The sequence below is a fragment of the Delphinapterus leucas genome, chromosome X (genome assembly GCF_059928025.1).
Source record: "Delphinapterus leucas isolate spDelLeu-1000000601 "Yukka" chromosome X, BTC_Dleu_Yukka2, whole genome shotgun sequence".
NCBI lineage: Eukaryota > Metazoa > Chordata > Mammalia > Artiodactyla > Monodontidae > Delphinapterus > Delphinapterus leucas.
The window spans coordinates 37,932,650-37,946,958 of record NC_143150.1 but is presented as its reverse complement, the minus strand read 5'-3'; the positions used below and the strand labels follow the sequence as shown (position 1 = coordinate 37,946,958).

The 14,309-nt window shown below is 46.9% G+C and overlaps 1 protein-coding gene across 1 annotated transcript; it reads left to right on the top strand.

Moving 5' to 3' along the window:
- The first annotated feature begins 771 nt into the window (after nt 1-771).
- Nucleotides 772-3,003, top strand: LOC149744207 (uncharacterized). The gene has a single exon (XM_089903849.1). It carries the CDS (start codon nt 772-774, stop codon nt 2,245-2,247), a length of 1,476 nt encoding a protein of 491 aa, XP_089759975.1. The 3' UTR covers nt 2,248-3,003.
- The last annotated feature ends 11,306 nt before the right edge of the window (nt 3,004-14,309 follow it).

The window sequence follows — 14,309 nt, the reverse complement described above, 5'->3', positions numbered from 1 at the left end:
TCTTCATCAAATGATAAAAATGTTGTGCTACTGGATTATATAGACTCTCTGGATCCTTGGTGTGTACACTAATTCCTCCTCGTGGGAAACTCTAACAGAGCATTTCTGGGATAGCCAGGTAAGAGTGTGCTCAGACGGGTACCCAGGGGCATCGGGTCAGGCTCATTTTGATGACGCTTTCTTTCTCTGATTTTGTAGGCTCAACCAGAGCTTTCTCACCTACAGTTTGGTCTCCTGAGGCTATCTGAAGCATCAAAGGGTAACAATACTAAAATGTATACCTGACCGTTAACCAATGTCTCTATTCCCTTTAGGTGCAAATGGAAATAACTTTATTTTGTTGTTGTTGCTGTTTTTCCAGTGTTGTCCTCTACTTTCAAAGAAGACAGTGAAGGCTGATGAAGATCGAAAATCGTACCACCCATCAGTATTTTGAGGTCATCCAGGGTCGCTGATAGATGTGCTACTGTACCAGGAGTGGAGCCCTCTGTGGGAAGTTGTGGTGGATCTAGTGCCGCATCAGTGAGCCGCCGGCCAGTGAGAACAGGTGTCTGACACCCTTACCTTGTTCCCCACCTCCTGAACGCAGTCCATTCCCAAATGGTTTCAGGTAGCCTGATGCTCGATTCTCTCCCTCCAGAAGGGACATTTTGCTAGCCTTGCCTCTAACTCACATTTCCCTTTTGGATTACTTCTGCTCTCTCTGTTTCAGGTCAACACTTTCACTGATCCAGAAACAAAAGCAAGGAAAAGCTGGAGGGGGAAAGAAACATGGAAAAAGACATTTTGGCTCCCATGGAGGCTCTGACGACCCAGGCGAGGGACACAGACTCAGCCCCCACGCACGCAGGAGCCCCGCCTGCAGTTCAGACCGCACTTGAAGATGCTACACTTGCTGCAAGTAGTGGGGAAAATGTGGGGCAGGAAAGCATGGGTCCAAGGGAGGGTGATGAGGTGGAAAAATTGTCTGATCTCAGTCTGTGTCTAAACGTGGAAGGTGAGGCCCCATGCCCGCAGGCGGCTCCCAATCACGCTGCATGGCAGGAGGCTAACAGCAGGGGAAACGTGGGGAAGAAAAACAGCCATAAAAGGAGGAATCGAAAGGAAAGGAAGATTGTATATTTTCCTTGTCCTCTGACGCTGCAGACTCGGGCGTCTTCTGCAGCCCCGGTTCTGGGTAACGCTTGTGTCATGGGGCCTCTGCCAAGTAAGAGTTCGGAAGTTAGTGTGGGGCGTGAAACCACGGAGCAAAGGAGGAACAGTGAGACAGAAAAGACATCTGTTCTCACTCAGCCTTGGGAGGCACTGGCTGGTGCCCTGTTGCCAGAGGCAAGTCCAGATTGGCCCTCTCTTGAGAGGGATCCTCTAGTGGCTAAGGGGGAGACAAAAGCAGGGCAGAAAGACAGCCGTAAAGGGAGAAATAAAAACAAGAAGATGATGGCTAGTCCCTGGCCTCTGAGAGTACAGGTTTGGGGATCTTCCACAGAGCCATGTCAGTTACCAACGGCTCCTGCAAGGGCTTCAGAAGTTGCTGGTGATGGAGTCGACGTGGGGCTTAGAAGCAGAGGTCAAAAGGCTGAGAAGGATAAAACGTCGGTTGTTACTTATCAGACTGCTCAGGCTAGCACCCCATGGCCAGCTGTGGCTCCGGGTCAGGGCTCATTGGAGGAGGTTTCCTTTGCTAACGATGGGGGGAACGTAGGGAAGAAAAGCAGCAGTAAGAAGGAGAATAAAAAGAACAAAAGGGTCATTTCTTCTCCTTGGCCCCTGACAGTCCAGGCTTGGGCATCATTCACATACACAAGTCTGGTTCAGACTCTTTTGCAGGCCAAGTCTTCCAGGGCAAGTATAGGGATGAGTATGGGCCAGAAAAGCTGGCTTCAGTTGGAGAATAGTAAGGAAGAAGCAAAGTCCGGTTTTCCTTGTCTTGGGAGGGTCCAGGAAGGCGCCTCCTTCCCAGCAACAGCTCCGGAGCAGGCTTCATTTGAGGGGGCTCCGGCTCTGGAAGACCTACATTCCAAGCTGAGCCAAACCAGGAGGATGCCCAAGAGGGGAAATGAGGACCAAGTGCAGAGCAGTGCAGAGAAAAGCCTGGAACCCTCTCAGGGCTGTAGAGATGTAGAGAGATACTCGGAGTCTCAGGACTACTGGGACTACACGGAGACGAATTCCGCTGGGCAAGTCGACTGTCCTGACGTCTGTTCTTCAGTGGTGGGGGATGCAGGGACAAGAGAGGGAAAGCACTGAATCTCAGACAGACTGGATGGGGAAATGGGGAGGTTTATAAGATGCAGGAGAGGAAAGAAAGGGAACTAAGGAGCTCTCTGGGCCTTGGAAGAGTGACCATCTGTCTCTGTTTCGGAGAGAGAAGGGTTTAAAATGCTACTCTGAGGTAAGAGAGGCTCGCTACACAAATGGTCAGTTTTCTCCTGTTATACCATAATATCGCAATCACACGCTTGATGGGCGACTTCTCTCCTAAATCAGTTTTAAGTTTACAGGTGGTAGATGCTGTATAGTTGGCACATACAGGGTAACGTTTTAGAGAAGCAAAAGTCCCTATTCTGTCTGTCCTCTTTCCCGTAAGATTTTTCACATCCTTAGGAGAGGTCTGTTATTTATGGCTGACAAATGGTATTATGAGTCTAGAGTGTAAACCAATGGCAGAACGTGTATTGGATCCTGAGAACACTTTTCCTGACTGGAAAACGTTATTGTGTATTGTATATTAGACTGTAAATTGCCTTAATGGTTGCAGTGGGTTCCTGGACTGGCCAGTTTACAGTTGCTGAGAGCACAGACTCTAGAGTCACAATGCCTGGGTTCAAACCCCAGGTTTGCAACTCACTACCTGTGTTCCTCTGGGCAAGTCACTCCTCTCCTCTGGATCCCAGGTTGTGCTTCTATCACCTGGTGATAATAATAGCACCTGCCTCGTAGAACTGCCTGAGGATTAAATGAGTTAACACGCTTGAAGCCTTTAGAAGAGTACTTTGCATATAATAAGCCCTCAAACAGTGTCGCCTATTATTACTTTAGCTTGCAGCACTAAATTTCATGGACGGGTCTGGCAACTGTAGCATTATGTGTCTTAAAAGTTATACCAATGGCAGTGCAGACGCAAGACAGAAGATGATGCCTCCACTTAAAATTGTGGTAACAACAATTCTTAAAGCCATGGAAAAATGCTATTTAAGGGGAAAACGGGCAGTAAAACGGTAGCTATCATTTTGAAGTAGTAGGATTTCAACCATGTCAAGAAAATGTGCAGCTATACAGGCCAGGAGAGAAATATGCTACTATGTTAATATTGGTTGTTGCTGGATGGTGGGATCATGCATGGGAATGTTTTTCTGCTTCTTAATTCTTTTCTATAACTCCCAAATTTCTATATTACCACGCAATCAGCAAATGATCAAACTAAATTAATGAGGGGGAAGAAAAAGACTTCTCCACGTTGGACTTGGAGGAGAGTCACCCGACATGGGAGGTGCTGAAGGGACTGGACCTTCCCCAGTGAAGACTCCACAGCCTGCAGCTGCTGGAAAAGAGGTCCAGGTGCCTTTGACTGTGGCGGGACAGAACACAGACAGCTACCTTACAGGGAAGGAGAGGAGGGACTTCTATTTTTCTCAAACAGCCTGTGGGAACAAGGGAGGGGTGCTTACTTTTCTGCTATAACCAACCACTGCCTGATTTGGCAGGGACCGTGCTGCTCTGGCTATATTATTGCTACTGTCTGTCACGTTTGTTGAAAACTTATCTAGAAGCTTGGCTGGACAATGTAGTTGGGTATAGGGTGAGATTAAAAGGTATACTTGTTTTGACCTTTTGTATAGCCTGGCTTTGGGGTCAATTTAGTTAAAATGATGTCCTGATGCATTCCCTGGCAACATTGAAGGGGTAGATATTCATGGAAGACTCGGGGGTGAGGGTCAAGTGCCCGTTTTATGTGTCCCAGATGCTCTAGCAGGGGTTTGGGAACTTTTAGAGGAGAACCTTCTTGAAGGTACAGGTGGGACTTTTCCGATGCCCACTCATCTTCCTGCCCTGAGAGGTCCAGCTATACTCTGATCCCCCTTTAAAGGGACGGTAGTACCCCCAGTTGGTCACATGCCTTGCTGTAAAACCCATGGCCTTAACCAGAAGAGGGACTGGGTGTATGTGTGTGTTGAACAAGTGGCCGCATAATCTTACTACCCCTCACTGTAATCTCAGGGGCGGGCTCTCTGATGTACATCAAGGTTAGAATATAGGGAATGAAAGACTTCCGATGGAGCAGGGCTTTGGAAGGAAAAGAACAATGGGCTCCATGCTTTCCCCCAGGTGAGTTTTCCCCTCCACTGTCTCCCACATTAGTAGGAAATTCAGTGCAGGAAAACTACGCAGAGCAAGGGGAGGAACAGCGGAAAGGAATTGAGAAACTAGTTGCCCAGTTCTTGGTCTTGTTCAAGTTTAAAGCTATACAAGAGGGTAAAAGGGGTCTGAGGTTTCTTCATTGTCCAGCTCAGCTCACCTGGGTAAGAGACTCACAATGGATTTGAGGCAGAAGGCTGTGACTATGAATAAAGACTGCGTTTACCTAACGTATTTCCTGTGTCACATTAATCTTGGGAACCTTCAAGTACAACAGCAGGCAACTGACAAGAGTCTTGGTACCGTGTTGTGGAGGGAATCCAAGCATCTGAGAAACAAGGCAACATGATGGAATCACTCATTATGGGATAAGACCTTGACCCTGAGCTTTGTAGTCCCAACACATTATTTCTGCCTATTTCAAATCTAAATACTTCTGCCTGCCTTTCTTCCCTAAGAATTCTTGACATTTCTAGCCATGTCTATCACTGCTCCCCAATAGGAACCACCTACTTCAACCAAGCTGGCCACCTTAGTGTCCCCCCAATATGCTATGAACATCCCCACCTGCAGCCTTTTTTCAAATTCTTGCCTATGCCTGGCCTGTCTTTCTCTCCTGGAACAGAGTCCCGGCTCCCATTTCAGAACACAAAGCTCCACTAGGCCTTCCCCTCAGCTCACTGATGCATTTTCATTGTTTTATCTGGGCCTTTCTTTTCACCTGAACCAAAGCTATTTACTCTGTTGCTTCAGGGGCTCAGTGAAGTTTTGTAACAGGAAATATTCCTGCAGGATATATATTGTTCTAAAACTCAGTCAGCCACTTGGGGGGTCACTTCCTGTATACATCAAGTGGGCTGGGTTCACAAGGGACTATACTTTAATTTCACAGCTAGGTAAAGAAATTGCTGAACATCATTCATTTCCTACCAGTAAAATAAACGGGCTCCCTGGGGTGGGGATGGGGGAGCCCTGAGAAACTCAATAGCTCTTTCATGGGACCTGCCTTAAATAACAATCCTTCAGTACCCAGAGTTTATATAGTCCTTAGCTTCCAAGAGGTTCACAGTGGTCCTTAATATCAAAATATGCTGTCCGTAGTACATGAACATGGCATCAATGACCCATTGGCAGTAGGATGTGGGTTTGGAGTTGTTTTGCCAGCAGGGGTGAGGCTGCACTCAATCTTTCAGTCTCTTACTCCTTGTGACCGAAGGCAGCTATTTTCCAGCCAGGGATGTGCCTTGGAAGGGAGTAAAGCTAAATGATCCACCAAGTCCCCTCCCCTGGCCCAGAGCTCTCACCATGTCAGCTCACCAGCCAGAAGTACTTCAGTCTCTCAAGGTTCTTGCGTTCTTCGATTACTCACACGACTCCAGGAGTGTGGGCTCTGGAGTCTGACCCTCTGAATTCAAACCCTGACTCTTCTTACTAACCTGGATAAATTACCGAACCCTTCTATGCCTCAATTTCTTCAACTGTAAAACGAAACTAATAATAGTAGCTACCTCTTAAGATTGCTGGGTGGATGGAGAGAGTTACTATGTGTCAAGTGCCTAGAGTAGTGCCTGGCATGTATTTAAGTCCTCAATTCACGTTGGCTATTCCTATTATTCATTCTTCCCCAGCGAAGAAACCAGGAACTGAAGTATTCTGCCCTGCCGGCTTTGGTTTGCCCTACGACCTAGTGCCAAGTTCTTCATCTTCATCTGGTTATCAAACTAGGTTTCTTGACAACCATTTGACACCCACCCCTTGCCCATCCTGATAACATTATTTAAGTGCTTTTTTGACACTGCCATGGGTGCGTCAAAGAAACTTCAGAGAAACATTGTTTCTGCCCTCAGTGAGCTCGACATTTACTTCTGAAGATGGGCCAAAAGGAAGGTAACTTTGGCAGCATACACACCCTATCACTGTGAGCACAGCCCAAACCCATTGGATCTAGGCACATGCAGGCCCAGGCCAAGAACATGTTTTTAACCCAAAGTTGGGAAAGCCACAAAAAAAGGTCGGGCGGGGACTTCTCTGGTGGTCCAGTGGTAAAGAATCCACCTCCCAATGCAGGGGACGCAGGTTCGAACCCTGGTCGGGGAACTAAGATCCCACATGCTGCGGGGCAACTAAGCCCGCATGCCACAAGAGTGCTGCAACTAGAGAGAAACACGAGCAGACGGTGTGCTGTAACGTGAAGATCCCGCAAGCCTCAACAAAGATCCTGTGTGCCGCAACTAAGACCTGATGTAACCGAGAGAATTAAGGAAAATAAGTAAATAGAATAAATATTTTTCTTTAATTTTTTAATAAATAAAAGGTCTGGGTGATGTCTTATAAGACATTCCTGGTTTGGTTTCCTGACAAGGTGAGAAAAATCCACATCTGTTAATCACCCACAATTATGCTGGATATTGTGAGAATATCTATCTATCATCTATCTATCTATCAACCACCTATCTACCTACTTACCTGTCTATCTCTTATTTCAGCAGGGTACCAGATCCTTGCAGATTTTCCAATCTAGCAAAAATCTTGAAACAATTTTTAAAATAATGCAACAAAAGGACAAATGTTGTATGATTCCACTTATATGAGGTACCTAGAATAGTCAAATTCATAGAGACAGAAAGTAATATAATGGCTACCAGGGGCTGCAAGTGCAGAATGGGGGTACGAAGTTTCAGTTTGGAATGATGTAAAAGTTCTGGAACTAGACAGTGGTGATGGCTACACAACAACGTGAATATACTTAATAATACAGAACTGTACATCTAAAACTCGTTAATATTATAGGTTTTAAGATATGTACATTTTACCAAATTGAAAAAAAAATAATGCAAGACTATAAAATAAACTCACATGTTCAGAATAAGGAAAACCGAAAGATGGCTGGAGTAGCTCAGGAAAGTTTTCTAGAAAAGGCAAGATATGAGCCAGGATTAGATGAAGGGGGACAATTTGGAAAAGGGGGAGTGAGAGGAAAATTGCTGGAGCAGAGGCCCAGAGATAATGATGAGTATGGCCCCCAAAATGAGCACAGTCGTCCCAACAGAAAGAGGTGTGTGTGCTTACCGAGCAGTGGGAACTGTGGCCGCTTGAGTGGGGTGGAGCCTGACCACGGAGGGACTTGAACTGCAGGCAGACACTTGAATTGGGAGCTTTGGGCACTAGACATTCGTTGTAGTGTTATATAATTTAACCTTTTACTACTGAAATCTGAGCAACATCTGCAGTCTACTTAATTATAAGGAGTCTGGTTTTGATAATATGTTATAATTATGTAAGATGTCACCATGGGGGGGGAATTGGGGTGATGGTATTAGAGACCTCTTGGCACTCTTTTTGCGACTTCTTGTGAGTCTATCATTATCTCAAAATCAAAAGTTAGCAAATGAATGTTTGAGAGATCAATCTGTCATCTGTGTGCGGGCTGATTTGAAAGGAGGTGAAATGGACACAGGATGAGAAGAAGTTATTCCAAGCAGGTATTTCCTCACTTAAACATGGTTCATTCAGAAAAGAGGTTGGCCCTGGGTAAACAAAACTTTCCTTTGGGCTGTTCAGTCAAAGAGAAAATTTTTTTGAGTTTGTTGAATTTATGAGCCAAGTGCCGTGTTGCTGGATGAGGATGTTTGGTCTTGGGAATTTGGAGTTGGGACTTTCTAGTCAGCCATCTGGGGGTGAGTCAGGCTCTGACAGGGCAAACAGCCACCTGTTTATAAAGAAACTGTGAATGATTCATCTGCTCAGATGTTGAACCAGCTAAACTAGAGCTTATTCTCTAGGAAAACAATGGAAACACCTCTAAACGTCTGTAGCCTATAGAGAAGGTGCTGGGCTTGGTACAATCTTCTACAGCAAGTGAGTGGGCATCTGGCTGTACAATATGCCCATCGAGTGATGCAGACTCAGAAGTCCATCATCCAAACATAATCTGCTAATCCAACCAAGCCCACTCAGCATCTAGAATCTACAAAAGAAAAAGCTGAATGCCGACAAGCACATTTCTCCCACTTTCCTTCCTTGTATTTCTTTTCAGAAAACAGATGTTGGCTGCGGTGGACAGTGAGTGAAGGGACAGGAGCTGGAGGGCATCCTTCCAGATCGTCTCTTCTTAACCGGTAGCTAGCTAGCCCATCGTCCCTTTGCCCCCCTCCCCCAGCTGATTGGGACCTCGGAGGAGCCACTTGGAGTAAATCTGGCTGGCTGGCTTCAGCGGGTTGCCTGGATACAAGCCAAAAGTGGAGTGGGAGGGTGATGAGAAGGAACTGGAATCTCTCTTCCCTGTTTTCGTCTTCCACTTGCTCTTCCTAAAGTGTACACCCTTCATCCCATTCGGTTTCCTGCTTCAGCATTCCTTTCTGGGGGACAGGCCTCTTGCTGCCGGTTGAGTTTGTTTTCGGCCCTGCGCAGCGGCTGGCTTCCTTAATGTTTCCGAGGTAGCTCAATTATCTTGATCGTTTCAGTTTGGGCTCCCTAATTAAACCAGCTGGTCATGAATACACAGAGGATTTATCACTTAATAGCTGAACGGCTAGGTCATTAAGGAATAGTAGAGAAACAGTCAAGTGATTGTTAATCTTGAAGAAAATGTAACAAGGAGATGGCCATTTGCTTCCTGTTGTATCCTTTAAGGTTTCTGTCTGTGAAAGGATGGCTTGTGTTTTCCCTTTTTGGCCTTGGGGGTCGGAAGCACAGTTTGCGGTGAGGTAAGGGGCATGGCAGGGTGGAGGGCAAGCAGAGGAGACTGTTTGGGACCTCTGAGAGCAAGCTGTGTACTTTTGGCTTTTTTTTTTTTTTTTCCGGTACGCGGGCCTCTCACTGTTGTGGCCTCTCCCGTTGAGGAGCACAGGCTCCGGACGCGCAGGCTCAGCGGCCATGGCTCACGGGCCCAGCCGCTCCGCGGCACGTGGGATCTTCCCGGACCGGGGCACGAACCCGTGTCCCCTGCATCGGCAGGTGGACTCTCAACCACTGCGCCACCAGGGGAGCCCAACTTTTGGTTTTTGTGTATCTCCTCAGACTAGTATCCTACAAGGTTTGTTCCAAAGGTATTTGCTTGATTTCCTGGGCAGGTATTTGCATTCACCTGGGTAGGTAGCTCGATTCCAGTCCTTCCCACTGCTCCTGTGTGGCTCTCGGGAAAGCGTAGAGTGAGTTTGCCAAGGGGACTCAAAACTTTAATGTCTTCCTTCATCACATCCCAAACTCTGTTCCCATTTAGCTGGTGACTGATGAGGCTCCTTGACCTTGACCTACACCAGTGCTCCAGCAAAGCAGAACAATTACCCCAAGGCCAGGCGATACACCAGGCCAACAAAGTCACTTTTAACTCTCAAATTGTGTGCTGTGGTTGGGAGTGAGGAAGCGGGGCTTTTGAGTTCGGGAACCGCTTGAGCACCTCCTAGCAGTGGACCGTGTGATTTGCCCTGCTGGCAAGCCTGTGCTCTTTCTTCTGCGAACACACTGGGCTACAAAACCAGCCCTATGGTGAACCAGGGAGGTATGCAGCCCATTGGGGAAGGAGATGAGTGGGCATCGGAAAAGTCCCACCTGTACCTTCAAGAAGGTTCTTCTCTAAAAGTTCCCAAACCCCTGCTAGAGCATCTGGGACACATAAAAGGGGCACTTGACACCCACTCCCCCCCCCCCCGAGTCCTCCATGAATATCTACCCCTTCAATGTTGCCAGGGAATGCGTCAGGACATCATTTTAACTAAATTGACCCCAAAGCCAGGCTATAGAAAAGGCCAAATCAAAAATTTACTTTTTAGGGCTTCCCTGGTGACGCAGTGGTTGAGAGTCCGCCTGCCTATGCAGGGGACGCGGGTTCGTGCCCCGGTCCGGGAGGATCCCACATGCCGCGGAGCGGCTGGGCCCGTGAGCCATGGCCGCTGAGCCTGTGCGTCCGGAGCCTGTGCTCCGCAACGGGAGAGGCCACAACGGTGAGAGGCCCGCGTACAGCAAAAACAAAAAACAAAACAAAAATTTACTTTTTAATCTCAACCTTTACCCAGTTACATTGTGCAGCCAAGCTTCCAGGTAAGCTTTCAACAAACTTGGCAGACGGCAGCAATAATATAGCCAGAGCAGCACAGTCCCTGCCAAATCAGCCAACGGTTGGTTACAGCAGAAGAGTAAGCGCCCCTCTCCCATGTCAGGTGAATCTCCTCCAGCACGTCCATCATAGAGGAGTCTTCTTCCTCTTCCTCTCCTTCTCCTTCTTCTTCCCTCTCCTCGTCCTGTCCTCTTGCATGATCCCAGCATCCAGTAGTAACCAATATTAACATCGTAGCATATTTTTCTCCCGGCGTTTATTGTTGCACATTTTCTTGACATGGTTGAAATTCTACCACTTCAAAATGATAGCTACCATTTTGTCATCTGCTCTTCCCTCTTAAGTAGCATTTTTCCATGGCTTTAAGAATTTTTGTTATCACGATCTTAAATAGAGGCATCATCCTTTGTCTTACATATGCACTGCCATTTGTACAACTTTGGGGAGAGTAATTCTTAATGCTTTGTCTTTCAGCACTGAATTTCACAGAAGAGTCTGGTGCTGTGGTATTATGTGTCCTAATAACCCCTGGGGTCTTTGTTGAATGCCAAAGCTTACCTCCATCCTTTTGCTGAAGCTGAGAAAACCAGACCCCGAAAGTTTTCCTGTCGAACTCATGTTTAAAGTTGGAGCATCTTTAGGCCTGTGGCTTCCAAGTTCTTATGTGGCAATGCCTAATGTTGTCAATTCCATACTTCTAACATGCAGCTCTGTCCCCTATATCATAGGATGCCCAGTTCATCCAGGTTTGCCTAGGGCTTTGTGTTCTAGCACCGAAAATCCTGTCTCTTAGGAACCATCTCAGTCCTGGACAGATCGGAACAGTGGAGAGACTGTCCCTATTTTAGCACTGAGAAGTCCTGCATCTCCAGAAACCCTTCACTCCCAGGCAAACATAAATAGTTGGTCATTCTCTATAAGATTCCATAAGGAATTGGCTGATGGCATTCCTTCTACCAGAGGTATTTGCATTTTAATAGGACGTCCTCCAAATCATGAATGCACAATCCAAAGGAATGAATGGCTAATAATGGAATCACAGGTACTGGGAGAAGTTGGTGGGATAGCAACTTTCCTCCCTTCCCATGCCTTTCAGTTCTCATTCAGGTGACTGCATACGCTGCCAGCTCCTTCCAGGAGGCAACATACAGTGTTATATTACAATTGTTGGGAGTCCTTATCCCCTAGGGCATGGTTCTCAAACTGAAGCTTAAATCAGAGTCACCCAGAGGGCTTGCTAAAAACATTGATTTCTGGGTCCCATCCCCAGAATTTCCCATGCAGGTGGTCTGGGGTAGGGCCAGGGATTTGCAGTTCTAAAGAGTTTCCAGATGCTGATGCTGGCGGTCCTGTGACCTTACTGAGAACCATGGTGTATATTAGTTAGTACAGTCTCTGCAGACCAACTGCATGAGTTGGAATCCTTGCTTTAATACCAATTGGTTTCACAACCTTAGCTACTTACCTAACTCCTTGCGCCTCAGTTTCCTCATTGGTAAAAGTGGAGGTAATAACAGGACCTCTTTCATTGGATTGTTGTGAGGTAATGAAACAGTGCCGGGCTATAGTAAGCTACGTATGTGTTTATTATCATTACCCCCAAGCTAATAAGAACTGATACGTTATTCCTCTTCTTTAGACTTAAAGCAAGCTGCAGGCACTTTGCGCTCCGACAAGCATTCCTGCCACGCCCGGCCCCTGGGTAGGGTTTGCAGCTGCCCTGGTTCTTCCAGATGCTGACTGCCCCTCTGGAGAAGTTTGGCTGAGCTAGCATTTAGTATTCTCTCTATCCCACCCTGCAGGCTTTCAGAGAGCTTCCAGAAAAGCTCTCCTGTTTGCCAGGAGAATGCCCATCAGTGTATCCACAAAGCAGCCCAGAGTATTTGAATAACACATGGCCCTATAAACTCCATAGACAAAGCCTTAGTTGTTGAGGAAGAAAGACCGCTTAGTTGGAATAGACACATGTGGACTTCCTTGTTTAAGGACGGATGAGTTTATAGCAGGATGCAAACATTCAGTGTGTGTGTGTGTATGTATATATATATATATATATATTGCCTTTCTCCATTAGGAGGGGTCATTTGGCCCATTGTCCAGCAAAGAGCAACCTTCCCCAGGACGAAGGGCACATTTCTCCTCTTCCCTGCAGGAAGCAGAGGTAAGCGATTGAGTTTTGTGAACACTGAGCCCCTTCCCTGACCTCCAGGGAAGATGAGCCTCTTTTCTGTTGCCATTGATTGGGAGTCCAGTTTTAAAAGAGCCACTGAGGCTCTTCCTGGTGGGCCCTGAAGGGCTTTTGCTAGTGTCAGTGAAAGAAAGAAGTGGATCTGCAGGGGAAAACAGCCAGCCTGAGAGAGCATGGTAGATTTTAAGGGAGCAGGCACCACTCAGAGGTGACAGATATTTGCCACTTAGAAGTTGGGCCTGTGTTGTTGGATCTTAAGACTTAAAAAAAAAAAGAAGAAGAAGCCCAAACTCCAGTTTTTTAAAGGAAAGCTCCTTTTTTTTATTTTTTCTTTTTTTTTGGCCGTGCCACTTTTGGGATCTTAGTTCCCAGACCAGGGATTGAACCCTGGCCACAGCAGTGAAAGAGCTGAGTCCTAACCACTGGACCGACAGGAAATTTCTGAAATCTCCTGATTTTTAAATGTTGTTAACGAACTGAAATCTTTAAAAAAAACATACCATGTAAGCCAAACAAATATGTCCGCAGCACATACTTGCTGCCAGCATGTGACCTCCCCGTCATTATGAGAGAAAAGACACTAGGGCTTTTAGCATGGGTGGCAAATGAGGTTAGCAGCAGGCAGGCAGGAGAGGCTGGGTGGGTGGAGAAAAGAGGAACAGGAACACTGAGTACAGTCCTTGAATTGAGGGTGAGCCTGCCAGCTAGCTACCCAACCTTCAGCGGGTAGGAATAACGTGTAACATTTATTGGACACAAGCTGTGCCAGGCATTGTTCTGAAAGCTTGACTTGTATTATTTAATTCAATCATCACAATATCCCTGGGAGGTCGGTCTCATTATTAACCCCATTTTAGTTCACTTCACCTGCACCCCAGGCTTGCTCCAGTTGACTTCACGGACCAGGAGCTTTGCCCTGGTCAAAGCACCCTATGAGCCGATGCACTGCTATGGGCGTTGGTTTTTGGTTTTTTTTAAATTAATTAATTTATTTATTTGTTTATTTATTTTTGGCTGCGTTGGGTCTTCGGTGCTGAGTGCAGGCTTTCTCTTGTTGCGGCGAGCGGGGGCTATTCGTTGCGGTGTGCGGGCCTCTCCCAGCGACTGCCTCCCCCTCGCCCCCTGGCTGTGCTGCCGAGCACAGGCTCCAGGAGCATGGCCTTCAGTAGTTAGGTAGGCACCATGTTGGTAGGTACCATGGATTTCATACAGCAACACTACCCAAACCCTAAGAAACCTAGGAGTCCTGGCCAGGCATCACAGAGGAAGTCCTGAACCTGTTTGCGGGGGCCATGAACTGAGCATGCCAGAGCTCAGACAGTGGGAAGCAGCTACATTATTCTAGTTTTATCTCCTGTTGTCTTAAAAACTAGTAGCAGAGCACCAAAGGAGTAACCAACAGAACAAATCAGCTTTGATGGGAGGCAGGGCATGGGCTCTCTATGCCTTTGAAAGCTACTTCATACAGGAGATTGCAGGGAGGGATTTGGGGGGACTGGAGAAGAACATGAAGATACTGGGGACCCAGAGCCGAGAGGAGTGGAAAAGAAGGCTAGAAGGAGGCAAAGAGAAAGTTGGCCTGCTACATGACTTTTCTGAGGGCCAGTCTTGAATGGAGGTCATTAGCCTGGCTGCGAAAGAACCACAGAAGGAAATGGGGTTAGGAAATTCAATCAGTCCAAATGTTGGACTAGGGCCCCGGTCTCTTTG

Coding starts and splice junctions, on each gene's coding strand:
- LOC149744207 (XM_089903849.1), top strand. CDS start 772: ATGGAAAAAGACATTTTGGCTCCCATGGAGGCTCTGACGACCCAGGCG.